The sequence below is a fragment of the Moschus berezovskii genome, chromosome 21, assembly GCF_049115385.1.
Source record: "Moschus berezovskii isolate FMDL1 chromosome 21, NW_MosBer_1.0, whole genome shotgun sequence".
Taxonomy (NCBI): domain Eukaryota; kingdom Metazoa; phylum Chordata; class Mammalia; order Artiodactyla; family Moschidae; genus Moschus; species Moschus berezovskii.
The window spans coordinates 13,308,003-13,329,969 of record NC_142480.1 but is presented as its reverse complement, the minus strand read 5'-3'; the positions used below and the strand labels follow the sequence as shown (position 1 = coordinate 13,329,969).

The 21,967-nt window shown below is 39.7% G+C and overlaps 1 protein-coding gene across 4 annotated transcripts in view; it reads right to left on the bottom strand.

Annotated features, from left to right (window-relative positions):
* The window catches only part of ATXN3 (ataxin 3), a 43,491-nt gene that overhangs the window by 3,133 nt on the left and 18,391 nt on the right, over window positions 1-21,967 (bottom strand). Inside the window, exons 7-11 of one of the 4 annotated variants that reach the window (XM_055418400.2) lie at window positions 15,773-15,905; window positions 15,296-15,462; window positions 13,580-13,676; window positions 4,782-4,882; window positions 1,347-3,854 (exon numbers count right to left, since the gene is read on the bottom strand). In XM_055418400.2, coding sequence (XP_055274375.2) covers window positions 3,799-3,854; window positions 4,782-4,882; window positions 13,580-13,676; window positions 15,296-15,462; window positions 15,773-15,905 — 554 coding nt within the window. In that variant the 3' untranslated portion in view covers window positions 1,347-3,798. Of the gene's footprint in view, window positions 1-1,346; window positions 3,855-4,781; window positions 4,883-12,598; window positions 12,653-13,579; window positions 13,677-15,295; window positions 15,463-15,772; window positions 15,906-21,967 lie in introns of those variants that run through there. The other 3 variants (XM_055418401.2, XM_055418398.2, XM_088829455.1) reach the window with 3 other exon arrangements.

The following is a 21,967-nucleotide window of genomic DNA, read 5'->3' as shown; positions in this document are numbered from 1 at the left end:
CTCAAGTTTTGACAAATACCAAATGGTATAACCATCACCACCAACCAGATACAGAAAGAACCATTCCATGCACCAAATAGTCCCTCAAGCTGTCTTTGTAGTCAGTTCCCAACCCCTAGGTCTAGGCAACCACTGACATGTTTTCTGCCCTACAGTTCTGCCTTTTCCTGCATGTCAACACAAATGGAATCACACATTGTGTATGCAACCTTTGAATATGGCATCTTAAACAAAAGCATTATGCTAAGGGAAAGAAAATTTAACTTTGATTCTGTCAATGATACATATGTTACTGAAAAGTTTCTTGTGAGAAATAATTATTTATGCACAGGAAGGTGCAAAGATAGTTCAAAAAGGTCCTGTGTACACTGGCTAAATTTCACCTAATAATTAAATCTTACATAACTACAGCTCAAATCTAAATCTGAATAATGACACTGGTATTTACAATGCTGTGCACAGTTCTGTGGTATTTTGTCGTATGTGAAGATCTGTGTAACCACCACCACCACCACAATCCAGACTGAGAACTGTTATGGTGCCACCAAAATCTCCCTCCTGCCATCCCTTTTTATCCACACTCACTTCTCTTCCCTGCCCCCCCTACATTCCTTAACTGCAGGCAACTGCTAATGTGCTTTCCATCTCTATCAATTTGTCATTTTTAGAATGCTACACTTAGAATCCTACAGTGTGAGATCTTTTGAGATTTATTTTTTTGTACTCAGCATAATGCCCTTGAGATGTGTCTAAGCTGCTGCATGTATCCACAACTGTTTTTTTTTAAAAAGTTAAAAAAAATTTTTTTTAAATTCTTTTGACTGCACCACATGCCATTCAGGATCTCAGTTCCCTGACCAATGATCTAACCTGTGCCCCTAGGAGTGGAAGCACAGAAGTCTTAACCACTAAACCAGCAGGGAAGTTCCTGGTTTCTTTTTAATACTGAGACGTATCCATGGGATGGATGTACCACAGTTGGTTTAACCATTCACCTACTGTAGCACACTTATTTTTTCCAGTTTTTATCATGACAAAGATGCTATGAACATTCAAGTACAGGTTTCTGCATGGATAGAAGTTTTAATTTCTCTAGGATTAAATGGGAATATAACTGATGGCTGTATTGTCACTGTATATTCAGGTGTTGTAGAAATTACCAAATTATTTTCCGGAGTGGCTGCACCAGTTCAAATGAAAGTTAAAAATCTTACCTCCCTTTACTTTCCTCTGATTATAATTGCCTTAAGTATTTCCTGTATTTTACAGTAAAAACCAAATCAGTTATAATTCTTCCTGCAATCGTAAAATATAATCTAGAAAACTGAAAAGGAGAGGCAAGTCTATTGTGTTTACACATATGTTTATTCCTACTGTTCTTTTTAAGTATTTATTTGGCTGTGCTGTGTTTCAGTCGCAGCATGCGGGATCTTTTTTGGCGGCACAGGGGTATCTTTTACTTGCACATGGAGACTCTTAGTTGTGGCAGGTGGGACCCAGTTCCCGCTGTTCTTCAGTCACTCAGCTGTGTCCGACTCTGCACCCCACGGACTGCACCACACCAGGCTTCCCTGTCCTTCACCATCTCCTGGAGTCCAGTCAAACTCACGCCCAGTGAGTCAGTGAGGCCATCCAACCATCTCATTCTCTGTCATCCTCTGTTCTTTCTGCCTTCAGTCTTTCTCAGCACCAGGGTCTTCTCCAGTGAGTCAGCTCTTCGCATCAAGTGGCCAAAGTATTGGAGCTTCAGCTTCAGCATCCGTCCTTCCAGTGAATACTCAGGGTTGATTTCCTTTAGGATTGACTGGTTTGATCTCCTTGTTGTGCAAGGGACTCTCGAGTCTTCTCCAACACCACAGTTTGAAGGCATCAATTGTTTGGTGCTCAGCCTTTTTTATTGTCCAGTTCTCACATCTGTACATGATTACTGGAAAAATCATAGCTTTGACTATACAGACCTTTGTAAGCAAAGTAATATCTCTACTTTTTAATACACTGTCTAGGTTTTTTTTTAATTTATTTTAGTTGGAGGATAATTACTTCACAATATTGTGGTGGTTTTTGCCTTACATCAACATGAATCAGGGATGGGTGCACATGTGTCCCCTCATCCTGAACCCCCCTCTGGCCTCCCTCCCCATCCCATCCCTCTGGGTTGTCCCAGAGCACCAATTTTGAGTGCCCTGCTTCATGCATCGAACTTGCACTGGTCATCTATTTTCACCTATGGTAATATACATACTTCAATGCTGTTCTCTCAAAATCACCCCACTCTCGTCTTCTCCCACATAGTCCAAAAGTCTGTTCTTTACATGTGTCTCTTTCACTGCATGTATATAGGATTGTCATTACTGTCTTTCTAAATTCCATATATATGCATTAATATACTGTACTGGTGTTTCTCTTTCTGACTTATTTCACTCTGTATAATAGGCTCCAGTTTCATCCACCTCATTAGAACTGACTCAAATGCATTCTTTTTTTATAGCTGAGTAATATCCCATAGTGTATATGTACCTCAATTTCCTTATCCATTCGTCTCCCGGGTGGACATCTAGGTTGCCTCCATGTCCTGGCTACTGTAAACAGGGCTGTGATGAACACGGGGGTACATGTGTCTCTTTCAATTCTGGTTTCCTTATTGTGTATGCCCAGCAGTGGGATTGCTGGGTCATATGGCAGTTCTATTCCAGTTTTTTAAAGGGAACATACATACTGTTCTCCATAGTAGGTGCACCAGTTGCATTCTCACTAAGAGTATTAAGAGGGTTCCCTTTTCTCCACAATCTCCTCAGCATTTATTGTTTGTAGACTTTTTAATGGCAGCCATTCTGACTGGCATGAGATAGTACACTGTGGTTTTGATTTGCATTTCTCTGATAATGAGTGATGCTGAGCATCTTTTTATGTGTTTTCTAGCCATCTGTATGTCTTCTTTGGAGAAATGTCTGCTTAATTCTTTGGCCTACTTTTTGATTGGGTCATTAGTTTTTCTGGTATTGAGCTGCATGAGCTGCTTGTACATTTTTGAGATTAATTCTTTGTCAATTGTTTTGCTTGCTATTATCTTCTCCCATTCTGAAGGCCCCCTTTTCACCTTGCTTATAGTTTCCTTAGTTGTACAAAAGCTTAAAGTTTAATTAGGTCCCATTTGTTTATTTTTGTTTTTATTTCCATTCCTTTGGAAGGTGGGTCACAGAGGATCTTGCTGTGATTTATGTCAGAGAGTGTTCTGCCTATGTTTCCCTCTAACAGTTTTATAGTTTCCGGTCTTACATTTAGATCTTTAATCCATTTTGAGTTTATTTTTGTGTATGGTGTTAGAAAGTGTTCTAGTTTCATTCTTTCACAGGTGGTTGACCAGTTTTCTGAGCACCACTTGTTAAAGAGATTGTCTTTTCTCCATGTATATTCTTGCCTCCTTATAGGTTTCTCAGGAGACAGGTAATGTGATCTGGTATCCCCATCTTTTGAATACTTTTCCACAATTTGCTGTGATCCCCACAGTCAGACTTTAGCATAGTCAATCAAGCAGATGTTTTTCTGGAAATTCCTTGCTTTCTCTATGATCAATGACTTCATAGAGTAGGCTTTTTTGGGGGCAAAAAGAAAATCGAGCCTACTAATCGCTCTTTCTCTGGTCCTGAACTTCCCAACCAGTTTGTCTTTTCTCTGTCTTTCAGATTCTGCTTATATTTGCTTTATACAAAAGCCCAGGGTTGTCAGCTGTGCTTAGCAGAATGTGTAAGAAAAAATACCAGTTCATTCCTTTTTATTGCTGATAGTAGTCCTTTGGATTTAGCAGTTTACGTGTCTATTCACCATCTGAAGAACAACATCTGAAGAGCAGCTTCCTGTTTGGGGCAATTATGAACAAATCAGCTAGAGTATTCACAGTAAGTTTTTGTGTGAATCTAATTTTCTTTTCTCTTGGTTAGATACTAGGAGTCGGACTACTGGATTCCATGGTTAAGTGTATATTTAAGTTTGTAAGAAAATACTAAACTGTTTTCCAGAGTTGTTGTACCATTTTACACTCCTACTAACAATGTATGAGAGTCCCAGTTGCTCGGATTCTTGCCTGCATTTGGTATTGTCAATTTAATTATTTTCTTAAGTCTTTCTTGTAAGTGTGTAATGGCATCTCATTGTGGGTTTAGTTTGCATTTCCCTAATGACTAGTGATGCTGAGTATATTTTCATGCCCAATTTTCATCCGTATACCTGGTAAAGTCCTCAAATCCTTTGCCCACCTTTTTGCGTTATTTTCTCAGTTTTGAGCGTTCTTTTTATGTCCTACTTACAAGTTCTCTGTTGGATACAGTTGCTTTTGCACTCAGTTTCTACCACCAATAACTGGCCAACGTTCAAGACCTATTTATTAAACCAAGGCCTAATAGTAATTCTAGACTTCTATGTTGTAATGCAGACTACACCAAAGTGTTTTCAGTTTTCCAAGTAGTAAAATGAACTTATTTCCCACCTACTATTATTCCTTATCTTTGAGAAACTTTTGGAACATGTACTAATTACTGTGACATTGCAAGTACTATTTATAAGTTAAAAGCAAAACATTCATTGAGTGTTTTAAGGACACAAGTACATTAAGGAGTCAACCTGCTCCTTAATCCAAGACAGTTTAGTAGATCACAAATTCATTCAAGAATTTCAGTATAATGAAAGAGAGGAGAAAAAAACCTATAAAGCCAAAAATCACATGGAGCCTGTGTGTCAAAGAGAGCATGCAGGTAACAAACGTGATGCATGGTCAGGAGGCATACCTAGATCACTGTCAGCTGCTTCAGAACTTGTGCTCGATTTTTCACACAGATGTGTAAGCTGTCCTGGCGGAGCTTGTTGTTGTTGCTGCTGCTGCTGCTGCCTGAAACATTCAAGAGTGAATGTATATTTAAAAAACAAAACCTAAGAATAAATATGCCATGAGAAAAACCATTCCCACGGAAAATAAATGGTTCCACAAAACAAAAGTGTCACTGGCTTGAACACCCCAAAAGAAGGCAAGAGCAATCAATCATTCTGATAGAAAACAAACTTATGATTATCAAAGGGTAAAGGGGGGGGATAAATAAGGAGTTTGGGATTAATAGATATATACTACTATATATAAAATATATAACAAGGTCCTACCGTATAGCATAGTGAACTATATTCAATACCTTACAATAACCTATAATGGAAAAGAATCTGAAAAAGAATATACATATATCTCAACAATTTTGCTGTACACCTGAAATTAACACATTATAAATCAACTACACTTCAATTTTTAAAAGAAAGAGCAATCAGTCTGACATAAATTACTGAAAAGCATCACAGTGCTGATCCTAGGAAACCTAGATAGAAAATTCACATTTATCAGACAAATTAACAGATAGGTATTTTCACCATAAAAATAACACATTGTACCAACGGAGTCACTATTTTTATACAAATGTGTTGGTTTACACTTGTTGGAAGTCACTGAAAATAAGCACCTTTGAAAAGATAAAGCATCTCAAATTATGGGCAGATTAAAATGATCCTTCCATGGTTGGCTCCTTCCTGTCATTCATATCTAGGCTTCAGTATCTCCTCAGAGGCTTCCCTGGTGGCTCTGATGGTGAAGAACCTGCCTGCCAATGCAGGAGACCCAGATTTGATCCCCAGGTCAGGAAGATCCCTTGAAGGATGAAATGGCAACCCACTCCAGTATTCTTGCCTGGTGAATCCCATGGACACAGGGTATTTCCTGACTGTTCGAGCTAAAGCAGCCACCTGCCATTCTCACACTCTCATTTAATTTTCAGTATAAACTATCATCATCTGATATTCTTTTGCCTGTCTCCCTCTGTAGAATCATAAACTAACGAGAGCACAAAGCTTATCCTGCTTGTTTCTCCAGTACCTAAAGCTGTGCTTGTCACCAAATATTTTATGAATGAAAGAAATGAAAACTATTTAAACTGCATTATCAAGTTTCAGTAATACCTGCTGCATTAAAGTAAATTCTCCCTGTATTTTTTTTCAAGAGGAAAATCCATGTCATAACAATTCACACATTTAAACATGATGGTTATGATGTAAATAGGTAGGACAGTGTCCTTATACTCAGAAAATATACACTTAAGTTTTGAGAAATATAATGGGAAATTGCGTTTGTAAGTTATTCTAAAGTGGTTCAGAAATATCAACAATTGGGAAATCTAGGTGGAGGGTATAAGGAACTCTGAACTATTTCTGCTTTTACATCAATTTAAAATTACTTAATATACATACATATGTATATGCTAAAAATTTTTTAAAAACAAAACTTATAAACAGCTGACAATCTAAGCAAGAAGTTATAGCTTTCAAAAAATGCATAAGAGGATTTTTAAAGGAAGCAGAAATTTTTTTTTATGAATACAAAACTCTTTAATGGGGTAATGAATGATACTTTCTGTTTTTTATCAACCTCACCCTCTAAGGTATTTCTCTTATTTTTTACTGTTTTTTTTTAAATGTATTTTTTTATTGAAGGTTAATTGCTTTACAGAATTTCGTTGTTTTCTGTCAAACCTCAACATGAATCAGCCATAGGTATACATATATCCAATCCCTTTTGAACCTCCCTCCCATTTCCCTCCCCATCCCACCCCTCTAGGTTGATACAGAACCCCTGAGCTTCCTGAGCCATAAAGCAAATTCCCGTTGGCTATTTTACATATGGTAATGTAAGTTTCCGGAGAAGGCAATGGCAGCCCACTCCAGTACTCTTGCCTGGAAAATCCCATGGACAGAGAAGCCTGGTGGGCTGCAATCCATGAGGTCGCGAAGAGTCAGACACAACTGAGCGACTTCACTTTCACTTTTCACTTTCATGCACTGGAGAAGGAAATGGCAACACACTCCAGTGTTCTTGTCTGGAGAATCCCAGGGGCGGGGGAGCCTGGGGGGCTGACATTTTTGGGGTTGCACAGAGTCAGACACGACTGAAGCGACTCAGCAGCAGCAGCAGCATGTAAGTCTCCATGATACTGTCTCCACACGTCTCACCCTCTCCTCCCCTCTCCCACGTCCATGTCTGTTCTCTATGTCTGTTTCTCCGTTGCTGCCCGGTAAATAAATTCTTCAGAACCATTTTTCTAGATTCCACACATGTGCATTAGAGTACGATATTTATCTTTCTTTCTGACTCACTTCACTCTGTATAATAGGTTCTAGGTTCATCTACCATATCAGAACTCAGATTCATTCCTTTTTATGGCTGAGTAATATTCCATCGTGTATATGTACCACAACTTCTTTATCCATTCATCTGTCAGTGGGCATCTAGGTTGCTTCCATGTTCTAGATGTTGTAAATAGCGCTGCAATGAACAATGGGATACAGGTGTCTTTTTCAACCCTGTTTTCCTCAGGATATATGCCTAGGATTGGGACTGCTGGGTCATATGATGGTTTTATTCCTAGTTTTTTAAGGAATCTCCATACTGTCTTCCATAGTGGCTGTATCAATTTTCATTCCCACCAACAGTGCAAGAGTGTTCCCTTTTCTCCACACCCTCTCCAGCATTTATTGTTTGTAGACTTTTTGATGATGGCCATTCTGACTGATGTAAGGTGGTATCTCATGGTTTTGATTTGCATTTCTCTAATAATGAGTGATGTTGAGCATCTTTTCTTGTTTGTTAGCCATCTGTATGTCTTCTTTGGAGAAATGTCTGTTTAGGTCTCTTTCCCACTTTTTTATTGGGTTGTTTCTCTGTTTTTGAGTTGTATGAGCTGCTTGTATATTTTGGAAATTAATCCTTTGTCAGTTGTTTCATCTGCTATTATTTTCTCTCATTCTGAAGGTTGTCTTTTCACCATGCTTACAGTTTCCTTTGCTGTGCAAAAACTTTTAAGATTAATCAGGTCCCACTTCTTTACTTTTGTTTTTATTTCCATTACTCTAGGAGGTGGGTCATAGAGAATCTTGCTTTGATTTATGTCATTCAGTGTTCTGCCTATGTCTTCCTGTAAGAGTTTTATAGTTTCCGGTCTTAAAGTTAGGTTTTTAATCCATTTTGACTTTATCTTTGTGTATGGTGTTAGGAAGTGTTCTAATTTCATTCTTTTACATGTAGCTGTCCAGTTTACCCAGCACCATTTATTGAAGAGGCTGTCTTTGCCCCATTGTATATTCTGCCTTCTTTGTCAAAAGTAAGGTACCCATAGGTGCGTGGGTTTATTTTTGGGCTTTCTATCTTGTCCCATTGGTCTATATTTCTATTTTTGTGCCAGTACCATACTGTCTTGATGATTGTAACTTTGTAGTATAATCTGAAGTCAGGAAGAAGCAGAAGTTTTAAATGACCAGTAACGAAGATCATGGCATCTGGTCCCATCACTTCATGGGAAATAGATGGGGAAACAGTGGAAACTGTGTCAGACTTTATTTTTGGGGGCTCCAAAATCACTGCAGATGCTGACTGCAGCCATGAAATTAAAAGATGCTTACTCCTTGGAAGGAAAGTTATGACCAACCTAGATAGCATATTAAAAAGCAGAGACATTACTTTGCCAACCAAGGTCCGTCTAGTCAAGGCTATGGTTTTTCCCGTGGTCACGTATGGATGTGAGAGTGGGACTGTGAAGAAAGCTGATAGCCGAAGAATTGATGCTTTTGAACTGTGGTGCTGGAGAAGACTCTTGAGAGTCCCTTGTACCGCAAGAAGATCCAACCAGTCCATTCTAAAGGAGATCACTCCTGGGTGTTCATTGGAAGGACTGATGCTGAAGCTGAAACTCCAATACTTTGGCCACCTCATGCGACGAGTTGACTCCCTGGAAAAGAGTCTGATGCTAGGAGGGATTGGGGGTGGGAGGAGACGGGGACGACAGAGAATAAGATGGCTGGATGGCATCACCGACTCAATGGACATGAGTTTGAGTGAACTCCGGGAGTTGGTGATGGACAGGGAGGCCTGGCGTGCTGTGATTCATGGGGTCGCAAAGAGTCAGACATGACTGAGCGACTGAACTGAACTGAACACAATAGGGCTTTCCTTGTAGCTCAGATAGTAAAGCATCCACCTGCAATGCAGGAGACCTTGGTTCAATTCCTGGGTTGGGAAGATCCCCTGGAAAAGGAAATGGCTACCCACTCCAATATTCTTATTTGGAGAATCCCATGGACAGGGGAGCCTGGTGGTCTACAATCCATGAGGTCACAAAGAGTCAGACATGACTGAGCAATTAACACATAAAACACTATAAAATAGAATAGCACACTTTTTTCTAGGGCTTCTCTTAATCTTGTGTTTTAAATATGAGCAACGAGGCAAATTCAGCCAGTGGGACTTGCAGCTTTTCCCTGCTGGCCTCTGAGCCAGACACTGATTTACGCACAGCTTCTGGTGAGCACAGCTAACAAGGGACACATAGGCAGTGGGCTCCCACAAGCATACTCTGATTCTGGAATGTAACATGAAAAAGACAGGCTGTGAGGGACGAGGAATTCCTGACGCATCCTCTCCATGCCCTCCTCCCCCTCCACTCAAGAAAGTATTTCAGAATGCAAGGGAGTGATGGGTAAGACAGCGCCTTCAGAGAGATAACCTTCATTCTACTTCAAAGTGAGAAGTAAATCAACTGCCAGCCTTGAGAGTATTTTGACACCTTTTCTATGTGGGGACACTGTAAGATGGAACATGTTCAAATAGTAAATCAGCATCCTTTCCCCCTGTGCCTTCTAACATGCCTTCAGCAATGAGAAAGGCTGGAAAACTGAAAACTATACGTCTTAGACTGTTTTCAAGTTAGGAGTCTGGCTACCAGTTAAACACATGCCTGTGACTTACATGGCAGAGGAGGTACAGTCATCTTCCTGCAGCTTTGGTGGGTCTCTGCTGGCAAGTAAAGCCACGGAGACGCCAGTTCCACAATCTTGCTTCCTGGCAGCGGCAGCGGGGACCAGACTGCAGGTTCCCATGTCTAGGCAACTGTGGTGGCAGCTTCCTGGTCCTAGGGTCACGGCTAAAGCAGCGTGTTCTTAAACTTGATATCCTGATTCCGCTTTTTCCAAAGCAGGCTTGAGAGGGAGGGGATATATGTATATTTATGGCTGACTCACATTGTTGTACGGGATTCCCTGGTGGCTCAGACGGAAAAGCGTCTGCCTGCAATGCGGGAGACCTGGGTTTGATACCCTGGTTGGGAAGATCCCCTGGAGAAGGAAATGGCAACCCACTCCAGTACTCTTGCCTAGAAAATTCCATGGATGGAGGAGCCTGGTGGGCTACAGTCCATGGGGTTGCAAAGAGTCAGACACGACTGAGTGACTTCACTTTCACACTGTTGTACAGCAGAAACATGGGATAAACTACATCATGCCACTCTAGTGGTAGTTCAAGTATTAGGTAATCAAAAAATCACAGTAACCCGTGACTGAAAACATTGGGTTTTCCTGGTGACTCAGATGGTAAAGAATCTGCCTGCAATGCAGGAGATCCAGGTTCAATCCCTGGGTCAGGAAGATCCCTTGGAGAAGGGAATGGCTCCCTTGTTTCTCTCCTGGTTAAGAACCACTTTTTTAGTGACAGAAGAATCAGCATCATTTCAGAGTTACATCTGGAGAAGGCATTAATAATGCTAAGTGTATCCGTAGGCTACTTCACAGTTTACAAAACAGTTTTACACACGTTGCCTCATTTGATGTTCTTAACATGGGAGCTAAGGTTTTACAATGACATAGCTGATAAAGCAGAGTTTCGCTCAGGGTTCTATATGTACCATGGATTTAGAGATTACCATTGGGAAAAAATATCACAGCTATGAAAGTATCAACTAACAATGCCTACTCATAAACTATAAATTTGTAACAGGTAGACTTTCAACAGTATTTTCACACTTAATCCATGAACACTGTGGCTAAACTGTGGCAACTACATTAAGTATGAAGCTTCAAATACTCTACAGGAAAAAAAAAAAAACACTATAAATTTCAATGAATAACAAATTAGCACCAGGGTAAGTTTGGAAAAGATCAAAAGGAAGAAATGGCCCCACAGCCTTACAGCCAAGTTCTCCACAATACAAGCTATTGTGACAAGGACCCATCTAGGTTTAGTAATCAGGAATTCTAGTGAAAGGCAAAAATTAGTTTCTCAGCTCCTTCAACCATGAATCCTACAAGATTCTGAATGCTAACTAAAGTTAAAAAGCAACCCCAGGAAGTTAGGTCTTAACTGTTCTCAGCAACAACTAACTGTGTAAAACATTCTCTAGGTCTACTCAAGTTGCCACCAGTATTTTCAAAGTCAAACTAGGAGGTAGGGAATAGGAAGCTGAAGCTGGCACCATCACTGTACTTTCTTACTCAATCAACTACCCCCAATCAGAAAGGAGACTCAGACATTTTTAAAAGGGTACAACATTGAATAAAACATCTGCATTAGTTATAGCTAGCATTCTGCTTGTTATAACTTCTTAGTTATTATGAAATGTTAGTTACTGCATTATCCTTTGTGCTATAGAAAATTTAATTTATTGGAAGTTTTACATTTTTAATCCAAAAAATCTTAAAAACTTTTTTTTAATAAAAGAGGGATTTGTTTTTATACTTTAAAGATGGTTTCCTTTTCTTGGATGTACTTGTGAATTTAACAGTTTCTCTATAAAGTATGTCTATGTTTATTCTGGAAAAAACTAAAGTCTCAAAAAAGCATGGTAGAGGTATCACTTGGAAACTGTTCTGGAGAGCAGTTTAGAAATCTTTACCAGGCTTTAAAAATGTTCCTGTGCTTTAACCTAGTAATCTGAAATTTTCAGGATAATTAGAAGAAATGAGGAGAGATGTGAGGCATAAAGTCCACACAAGGATTGCTCACTGCATTACTAATTATAATAGCAAAAATCAATAGGTTCATAAATTGTGGTACATACATTTTATGAACTACAACACAGCCTCTTGCAAAGAATATTCACAATCATGGGAACATGTGATACACAATATACGTGCATTTGTGTGACTACAAGTGTGACTGTCAAAACACTATCATTAGTTATTAAAGGTAGGATTGTGTTTTTTTAGATTTAGATATCTTGTAAGATAAATTTTCCAAAATATTATTTTTCATCTAGTTAAACACTGAAAGCTGTTTTTAGCACTGACTAGTTAGTTGATGATATTACAGAACTACCATTAATAATTATCATGTGATCTTTATTCCATTATTGTGTCACAAAAGCATTTGGTGATATTAAGAAAAAACCCATGTATTTTAGAGACAGACATGAAAATCAATACAGATGAAATATGATTTAGATTTATTACAAAATAACCCCACCCTGCATGGGGGGAGGAACAAGAGTAAATAGCATGGGAGACAGGGGCATAACAACCAAGATGGCCAATGTGCTGGTATTTGTTATATGTGGGCAACAGATAAATCAGGGTTCTTTATGCTAGTTTCTGTACTTGCACATAAATTTGAAGTTTATCATTTTTAAAAAATAAAAAAGTTAATTTTAAAATTGTAAAGGGAGTGACAAGCACTAATAATCACTATTTTGAGATTTTTATACAGAATTAAATCCATCAATCTATCACTGAATAAAGACTAGAAATATCTCACATTAAGAGGATGTCAGTTGATCAGAACTTTCCTTCATATACTTCTGAGTTGTGACTTAAAAAAAAACAGAAAACAAGGTAAATATTATCTTCATTACACCATCCAATGTAAAATGCGCCAACATTTTAGATATGGCTAAAGTACTACCAAGTATGATGTATAAGTCTTCCGAATTGCAGAGATGTTGAAATGTGAAAATATGTGCATCTTAGAATTGATAAAATATAGTAAATAACAGGCCAGACTCAGCCACTGCCTTAGTTCTCTGAGCTGGGATCAAAGGATCTGAGTATCTATTAGAAATCTTGTGATGGTAAGATGGAGTTTTATCTTTAAAAAAGAGAAAGGGGGATGAAGACCTGTGAATGATGGTTACCGGCAAGGATAACGATATGGGTGAAATTTCTATTTTGAGAGCACTTATACAGCTGGGCACAGTTAGGTCCGAGGAGCTGATGGTTGAGATTTACGGTTACTCTCATGCCCTCAATGCTGATGGGCCTGTGATACCCGCCTCCCCTGCCCCGGTGTGGTAACGAGCAGAGAGGTTAAGAACCAGCTCTATTTGAGAGTGTGTTCTATATGATAAATGCTGTTTTTCCTATTAATTGACAGGATAACTTTGTAGGGTTAGTCAGGTAACCAAGAAGCATATTCAAAGGACCACAGGGCTTTGTTCTTGCCTTGATCCAATTCCATTTTTCTTTTGATGACTGAAATTTTACAAGGCTTCCTTCACACTATTTCATGAAAATTTAGGAAAAGTTTTTTCCTAAAATCATATTTGATTTCATTTATTAGCTATAAATTTTTAAAAACTACATTCAAATGTTCATAGGGTCAGGCACTAGCCAGTCTTTTAAAAAAGGAGAGAATTCTAAATAAAATAAATGGTTAGATCAAAGCTGTATGTCTACAAACAGACCAAATAGCAAGGTAAATATAAAATATGCAGTTTTAATATGGTACCAACTACTTTACTTTTCAAAGTAGGCTTCTCTTCTCTTCCGTAGTTCTTCTGAAGTAGGATGTGAACCCGATGTCTGTGGGATATCTTGACATCTATTTCTGGAAGTACCTGAAAACAAAATAAAACACAACAAAAAACAGTTTTATTTACCAAGTCATGACGTGTTTACACTTAGGTGAAGAAGCTTTCAAAAAGTTTTCTGCTCAAAACTATTCTGTACCATTCTGTAAATGTAAGAAAGGCTCTGAAAGGTTCAGGGAAAATCAGAATAAGGTAGTTCAGTCTAACCTGTGTCCACTGCAACCAAACCTACTACCATTTGTGACACAGTGGACATGAGGTAAGTTCAATGACCATCTGGTAGGAGAAATAACTAGTACCACACTTGCTTGCTCTTTACTTATTAGAAATGAATCTACACTTTAAAAAATTTAATTAATTAATTTATTTGGCTGCACTGAGTCAGCTATGGCATGTGGGATCTTCCTTGCACCACGCGGGATCTTTGCTTGAGGCACACAGACCCTCTAGTTGCAGCACTTGCGGGCTTAGTTGCTCTGAGACATGTGGGATTTCAGTTCCTTGACCAAGGATTGAACCCATTTCCCCTGCTTTGCAAGGAGGATTCTTAACCAATGTACCACCAGGGAAGTCCCAGAAATCAATCTACACTTTCGAAGGCACAGAATTCCTAGAAGTAACTTAAAGTGGATGATTATAAAATAAACCCATTCTGTATATTCCTCTATCTTCAAACATCTGGGTACTGACATAACTTAAGTATGTTTCCATGTTCTTACTAAATTATTGTTCCAATCAGATTCTGCACAAATTGTGAAATAACATGGGAAGAAGAGTAAAGTACACAAAAATAATCTAACACTAGTAAGGCTGGCTTCTGTCCACCACTGGGCTCACCCAGCAGGACTCTGCTAATCCAAGATGTGCCTGTGCACCATGCAGAGTACTCAGGCATGGCCAGGAGGCATGAGCCGTTCAGGATAAAACACAGCAGAAAAAGGGTAATCTTCGTAGTAACAGAAACTCAATTTTATTTAGCTACTTAAGGAATTCAACTGGTGAGTAATTTCATTAGAAAGAACGCAAATTCACATTAGACAAAGACAAAACAATGCCCCCCCAAAAAGAAAACCCGTCACACTTTTTAAGTAGGCCCCTTTGAGCAATGTCCCAGACAGTTCCCTCCCCTTGGATTCCCTGGGGTGGGAGAGAGGTGGGTGTGGGTTGGGGAAGAGGAGTGGTGGGCTAAAAGAGTGAGCCCACCAAAGTGAGCTTAAGCTAAAAGTTCCACAGCCGGTAAGTTTTAGAGTTTTGTAAAATCAATTTATAGTCTCTGTCCAGACCTTCCTTCACAGCCACTAGAATGCATTTAAACAGCTGGTCTGGGCAAGGGTCCACTGACCTCACAATGATTAGCTCCGTTTAGTATTGTGTTTGCACAGTATTATAACCAAACTGAATGGCCAGAAATAAAAATATAACTAGTCCGAATATAACACAAGTCATAAAAAATTATATGTATTAAATAATATCCAAGTTATTTGTATTAAATAATATCTAAAAAAACAATAACCGATTATACAGAGCTACTGCTTCTTCAGTGGCTGTCAAAGAACTTCTACCGATAGTATATCAATTTCCAGAAGAACTAAAAATGATCTAAATCAATTCCTTCAACAACAAATAAAGTGTTAGAATGTCCATACCTTGCATACTGAGTTGAATGGCCCTGCGGAGATCGGCCTCTTCATCTTCCATGTCAATTTCTTGGCGACTTAGTGCCAGAGCTCTCTGCAAGTCCTCCTCATCCTCGTCTAACATTCCTGTCCCATCATTTACTTCTAAGACGCGTTCTAGATCGGTTTTCTGGACTCTAAAGAATAAAAGCACAAATAGTAACTGCAGACCATTCTTCTATTTTAGCTATAACATAGAGACAGATATTTTTTTTTTGCAGATAACGTCTAATAATACAAAGGTCCTATTGTGATATGAATTTGGGAAGTATACTTAAATAATTCAGAGAGTTGATCCAAGGTTAAACCAATAACTCACACTTAAACAGAAAGGTCTAAAAAAAACCCCATCAAAAATAAAAGGACCACATCTTCAATGTAAGCATGTAAATTTAATTATTGTAATGAAATACTATCATATACCCCACATTGCAGGTTCAGCTTTACCTCTGTTCTTTAAGTTGTGCTAATTCTTCTCCAATAAGTTTTGGTCGATGCATCTGTTGGACCCTGATCATCTGTAGAAGTTGGTCAGCTTCGCAATCTGGCAGATCACCCTTAACAACAAATATAGAGTAACCTAAAAACAAAGGCAGACACACTGAAATCATAATCACAGAAAACTAGTCGATCTGATCACATGGACCACAGCCGAATGTGGTCCACTGGAGAAGGGAATGGCAAACCACTTCAATATACTTACCTTGAGAACCCCATGAACAGTATCAAAAGGCAAAATGATAGGATACTGAATGAGGAATTCCCCAGGTCGGTAGGTGCCCAGTATGCTACTGGAGATCAGTGGAGAAATAACTCCAGAAGGAATGAAGGTATGGAGCCAAAGCAAAACCAATACCCAGTTGTGGACGTGACTGGTGATAGAAGCAAGGTCCGATGCTGTAAAGAGCAATATTGCATAGGAACCTGGAATGTTAGGTCCATGAATCAAGGCAAATTGGAAGTGGTCAAACAGAAGATGGCAAGAGTGACCGTAGACATTCTAGGAATCAGTGAACTAAAATGGACTGGAATGGGTGAATTTAACTCAGATGGCCATTATATCTACTACTGTGGGCAGGAATCCCTTAGAAGAAATGGAGTAGCCATCATGGTCAACAAAAGAGTCCGAAATGCAGTACTTGGATACAATCTTAAAAACGATAGAATGATTTCTGTTCGTTTCCAAGGCAAACGATTCAATATTACAGTAATCCAAGCCTATGCCCCAACCGGTAATGCTGAAGAAGCTGAAGTTAAACGGTTCTATGAAGACCTACAAGACCTTTTAGAACTAACACCCAAAAAAGATGTCCTTTTCATTATAGGGGACTGGAATGCAAAAGTAGGAAGTCAAGAAACACCTGGAGTAACAGGCAAATTTGGCCTTGGAGCTCGGAATGAAGCAGGGCAAAGGCTAATAAGAGTTTTGTCAAGAGAATGCACTGGTCATAGCAAACACCAACTTCCAACAACACAAGAGAAGACTCTACACATGGACATCACCAGATGGTCAACACCGAAATCAGTTTGATTATATTCTTTGCAGCCAAAGATGGAGAAGCTCTATACAGTTAGCAAAAACAAGACCAGGAGCTGACTGTGGTTCAGATCATGAACTCCTTATTGCCAAATTCAGACTTAAATTGAAGAAAGTAGGGAAAACCACTAGACCTAATTCAGATATGACCTAAATCAAATCCCTTATGATTATACAGTGGAAGTAAGAAATAGATTTAAGGGACTAGATCTGATAGATAGAGTGCCTGATGAACTCTGGACAGAGGTTCGTGACATTGTACAGGAGACAGGGACCAAGACCATCCCCATGGAAAAGAAATGCAAAAAAGCAAAATGGCTGTCTGAGGAGGCCTTACAAATAGCTGTGAAAAGAAGAGAAGCGAAAAGGAAAGGAGAAAAAGAAAGATATAAGCATCTGAATGCAGAGTTCCAAAGAATAGCAAGGAGAGATAAGAAAGCCTTCCTCAACGATCAATGCAAAGAAATAGAGAAAAACAACAGAATAGGAAAAACAAGAGATCTCCTCAAGAAAATTAGAGATACCAAGGGAACATTTCATGCAAAGATAAGCTCGATAAAGGACAGAAATGGTATGGACCTAACAGAAGCAAAAGATATTAAGAAGAGGTGGCAAGAATACACAGAAGAACTGTACAAAAAAGATCTTCACAACCAAGATAATCACAATGGTGTGATTACTCACCTAGGGCCAGACATTCTGGAATGTGAAGTCAAGTGGGCCTTAGAAAGCATCACTATGAACAAAGCTACTGGAGGTAATGGAATTCCAGTGGAGCTATTTCAAATCCTGAAAGATGATGCTGTGAAAGTGCTGCACTCAATATTCCAGGAAATTTGGAAAACTCAGCAGTGGCCACAGGACTGGAAAAGGTCAGTCTTCATTCCAATCCCAAAGAAAGGCAATGCCAGAGAATGCTCAAACTACCGCACAATTGCACTCATCTCACATGCTAGTAAAGTCATGCTCAAAATTCTCCAAGCCAGGCTTCAGCAATATGTGAACCGTGAACTTCCAGATGTTCAAGAAGGTTTTAGAAAAGGCAGAGGCACCAGAGATCAAATTGCCAACATCCGCTGGATCATGGAGAAAGCAAGAGAGTTCCAGAAAAACATCTATTTCTGCTTCATTGACTATGCCAAAGCCTTTGACTGTGTGGATCACAATAGACTGTGGAAAATTCTGAAAGAGATGGGAATCCCAGACCACCTGACCTGCCTCTTGAGAAACCTGTATGCAGGTCAGGAAGCAACAGTCAGAGAACTGTACATGGAACAACAGACTGGTTCCAAATAGGCAAAGGAGTATGTCAAGGTTGTATATTGTCACCCTGCTTATTTAACTTATATGCAGAGTACATCATGAGGAACACTGGGCTGGAAGAAGTACAAGCTGGAATCAAGATTGCCGGGAGAAATATCAATAACCTCAGATATGCAGATGATACCACCCTTATGGCAGAAAGTGAAGAGGAACTAAAAAGGCTCTTGATGAAAGTGAGAGGAGAGTGAAAAAGTTTAGCTTGAAGCTCAACATTCAGAAAACAAAGATCATGGCATCTGGTCCCATCACTTCACGGGAAACAGTGGAAACTGTGTCAGACTTTATTTTTTTGGGCTCCAAAATCACTGTGGATGCTGATTGCAGCCATGAAATTAAAAGACGCTTACTCCTTGGAAGGAAAGTTATGACCAACCTAGATAGTATATTAAAAAGCGGAGACATTACTTTGCCAACAAAGGTCTGTCTAGTCAAGGCTATGGTTTTTCCAGTGGTCATGTATGGATGTGAGAGTTGGATTGTGAAGAAAGCTGATCGCCGAAGAATTGATGCTTTTGAATGTGGTGCTGGATAAGACTCTTGAGAGTCCCTTGGACTGCAAGGAGATCCAACCAGTCCATTCTAAAGGAGATCAATCCTGGGTGTTCATTAGAAGGACTGATGCTAAAGCTGAAACTCCGATACTTTGGCCACCTCATGCGACGAGTTGACTCACTGGAAAAGACTCTGATGCTGGGAAGGATTGGGGGCGGGAGGAGAAGGGGACGACAGAGAATGAGATGGCTGGATGGTATCACCGACTCGATGGACATGAGTTGAGTGAACTCCGGGAGTGATGATGGACAGGGAGACCTGGCGTGCTGTGATTCATGGGGTCGCGGAGAGTCGGACATGACTGAGCGACTGAACTGAACTGAAAAAAAAGGCAAAAATTATCTACAACAGCTAGCAAGTCATTCAAAATTGACTGAAAATGATAGCAGACAGAGAGGCAGCACAGCAGCAGGAAGACCACAAACCTTGGAGTGAGGAAGGCCTGGGTCCAAACAACGGCTCTCACACTCGCCAGTGGGGCGGTCTAGGACAAATTACTAAGGCCGTGAAGCCTCACTTCCATATATACACATTTCTTCAATTGGTCTTAGTTGGATCTTTCGTTGTGGCATGTGGGCTGAGCTGCTTGGTGGCATGTGGGATCTTATTAATAGTTTCCCAACCAGGAATCAAACCCCATGTCCCCTTCATTGGAAGACAAATTCTTAACCACTGGACAACCAGGAAATTCCCTCTAAGCCTCTTCACCTGTAAAATGGGAATAGCCATCTCACAGAGTGGCTATGAGAAGTATTTGAAAAGGGCTCTAATTAAGTAAGAACATGGAAACATACTTAGTTTGTAGTTAATAATTTGTGCAGAATCTGACGGGGGCAATAATTAAGTAAGAGGCTTCCCTGGTGGCTCAGCTGGTAAAGAATCTGCCTGCAATGTGGGAAACCTGGGTTCAATCCCTGGGTTGGGCAGATCCCCTGGAAAAGGGAATGACTACCCACTCCAGTATTCTGGCCTGGAGAATTCCATGGACTGTAGAGTCCATGGGGTTGCAAAGAGTCAGACACAACTGAGCAACTTTACTTTCACTTTCCATGGAAATACACTTAAACATACTAAAACAGTGCTTGACCAAGTAGCTTACTCCCTAAGTGACAACAGAAAGGCAAGGGAAGGACTGAGGAAGAGCAAGGAGTGTGCACTCTGACAGCCCGGGTTTTAGCCCTGGCTCTTCTGTTTCCTAAGGGCTTCTCTTGATCACTTTACCCTTCTATGTCTTGATCTCTTCAACTGTTAAACAGATTATGCTGTACCTTCCGAAGAGCGCTGTTTGAGGACACAATCAGAGGATGCGTGTAAAAATCTGCAATACGGGTAAAATGAGTCATCTGTGGAAATAGCTGACCCTGACACACACCCTTCCTAACTGAAAACAGGACCTGGAAAGCCAATACCCTAAATTCTAGTCAAGGTACTGAAGATGTGGTTCATATTTTGGAAAAATTACATTTGTCCAATGTAACTTTTTAATTAATACAATTCTGGAAAGCCAAAGTTTTCCCAGCTGGATACTCCATACAATAGCCAAATAAGGGTGGGCCACACGTAAGTCATTTTGATCAATTTTCATTTTTCTACCATAAATTTTCTTCAATTTTGGTGATTATAGATATTCGGTGATTAATATTTGGTGATTATAATATATAGATATTCATTATGAGCATTAACAGGCAACACAATAAAAAAAAAGATTTAAAGGCCTATTAACAGAAAAAACTCAAGACTAAATCATAATACACTTAACACTTTTTTTCACAAGGACAAGTATACTCAGAGTTCAGATGGTTGAACAGGTTTTATGCCAGTGAAACTGTTTTCGAGGTTGTGGATACACTATGTTAGCTCCCCATGCTATTCCATGAAGAGCATCATGAAGGGCAGAAACTGCTTTACAGAGGTGACACTGTGAGGATCTTGGGTTTTATTCAAGATTAGATTTCATTCTAAGTGTGCTAGGAAGCCACTGAAGGGTTGAAAAGTGAAAGTATACCACAATGTGCATTATATTTTAAAAAGAGCACTCGAGGCTGCCTTCTCAATGTAATATATAGGAACCAATGCGCAAGAGGAGTGAGCCTCATGAAAATGGAAAGTGAGAGGGACAGCAAGTATGGGGAGTAAAAAAATGAGTCTTTTGTAAACATATTCAGATTGAAATGCTTTCTGGACTTCTGAGTGAAGATGAGAAAGTTAGGAGTTTGGTGTTCAGGACAGATGTCTTGGCAAAAGATAAAAGTCTAAGGAATTACTGGCAGATAGACTTTATTTAGTACTATTGCCTAGAAAATCCCATGGATGGAGGAGCCTGGTGGGCTGCAGTCCGTGGGGTCGCTAAGGGTCAGACAAGACTAAGCGACTTCACTTTCACTTTTCACTTTCCACTTTCACACATTGGAGAAGGAAATGGCAACCCACTCCAGTGTTCTTGCCTGGAGAATCCCAGGGACGGGGGGGCCTGGTGGGCTTCCGTCTATGGGGTCACACAGAGTCGGACACGACTGAGGTGACTTAGCAGCAGCAGCAGCAGCAGAACTTTATTTAAAGGTGATACTTAAAATAACAGGACAGCACACGGTCAAGAAGTTGTCCAAGACTGACTCCAGGTCACTTCATTGGTTAGAGATTACAGAGCAGGATCCATAAAAGGCATCTTAAAGAAGCAGCCAATATGACATGAAGGGAACTAGAGCATAGTGGCTTGGAAGAGTGGTATAGACAGTATTTCAAAAAGGGAAGATACAGTTAGGAACAAAGGTTTTAGGCATAATAGAAAAGAGATAAAAGTATATAAAATCAAAGCCATTACAACATAATGATCCTACATGTAAACCGGAGAGACCTACATGACAACCAACCTAGCAGCAATAAGCATACCAGTGCACAGACTGTGATCTGATCTAGAATCACCATTACTAAAAGGGAAGGAAATACACAAGACTGAAAATTCTTATTATATGACCTAAAAAGGGCTTCAAAAGGCTAAAGTGGTCATTGCAAAAGCTTGAGTCAAGTTAAAAAGGTTCCCACTCATCCAAGATGTGACAATATTAAGTATCAGTAGTAATTACAATAGACTAAAGCACATGCCTGGCGTGCTGTGATTCATGGGGTCGCAGAGAGTCGGACACGACTGAGCGACTGAACTGAACTGAAAGCACATGAACTATGATTTATTTAATTTATTTCGGCCGTGCTGGGTCTTTGTCGCTGCCTGG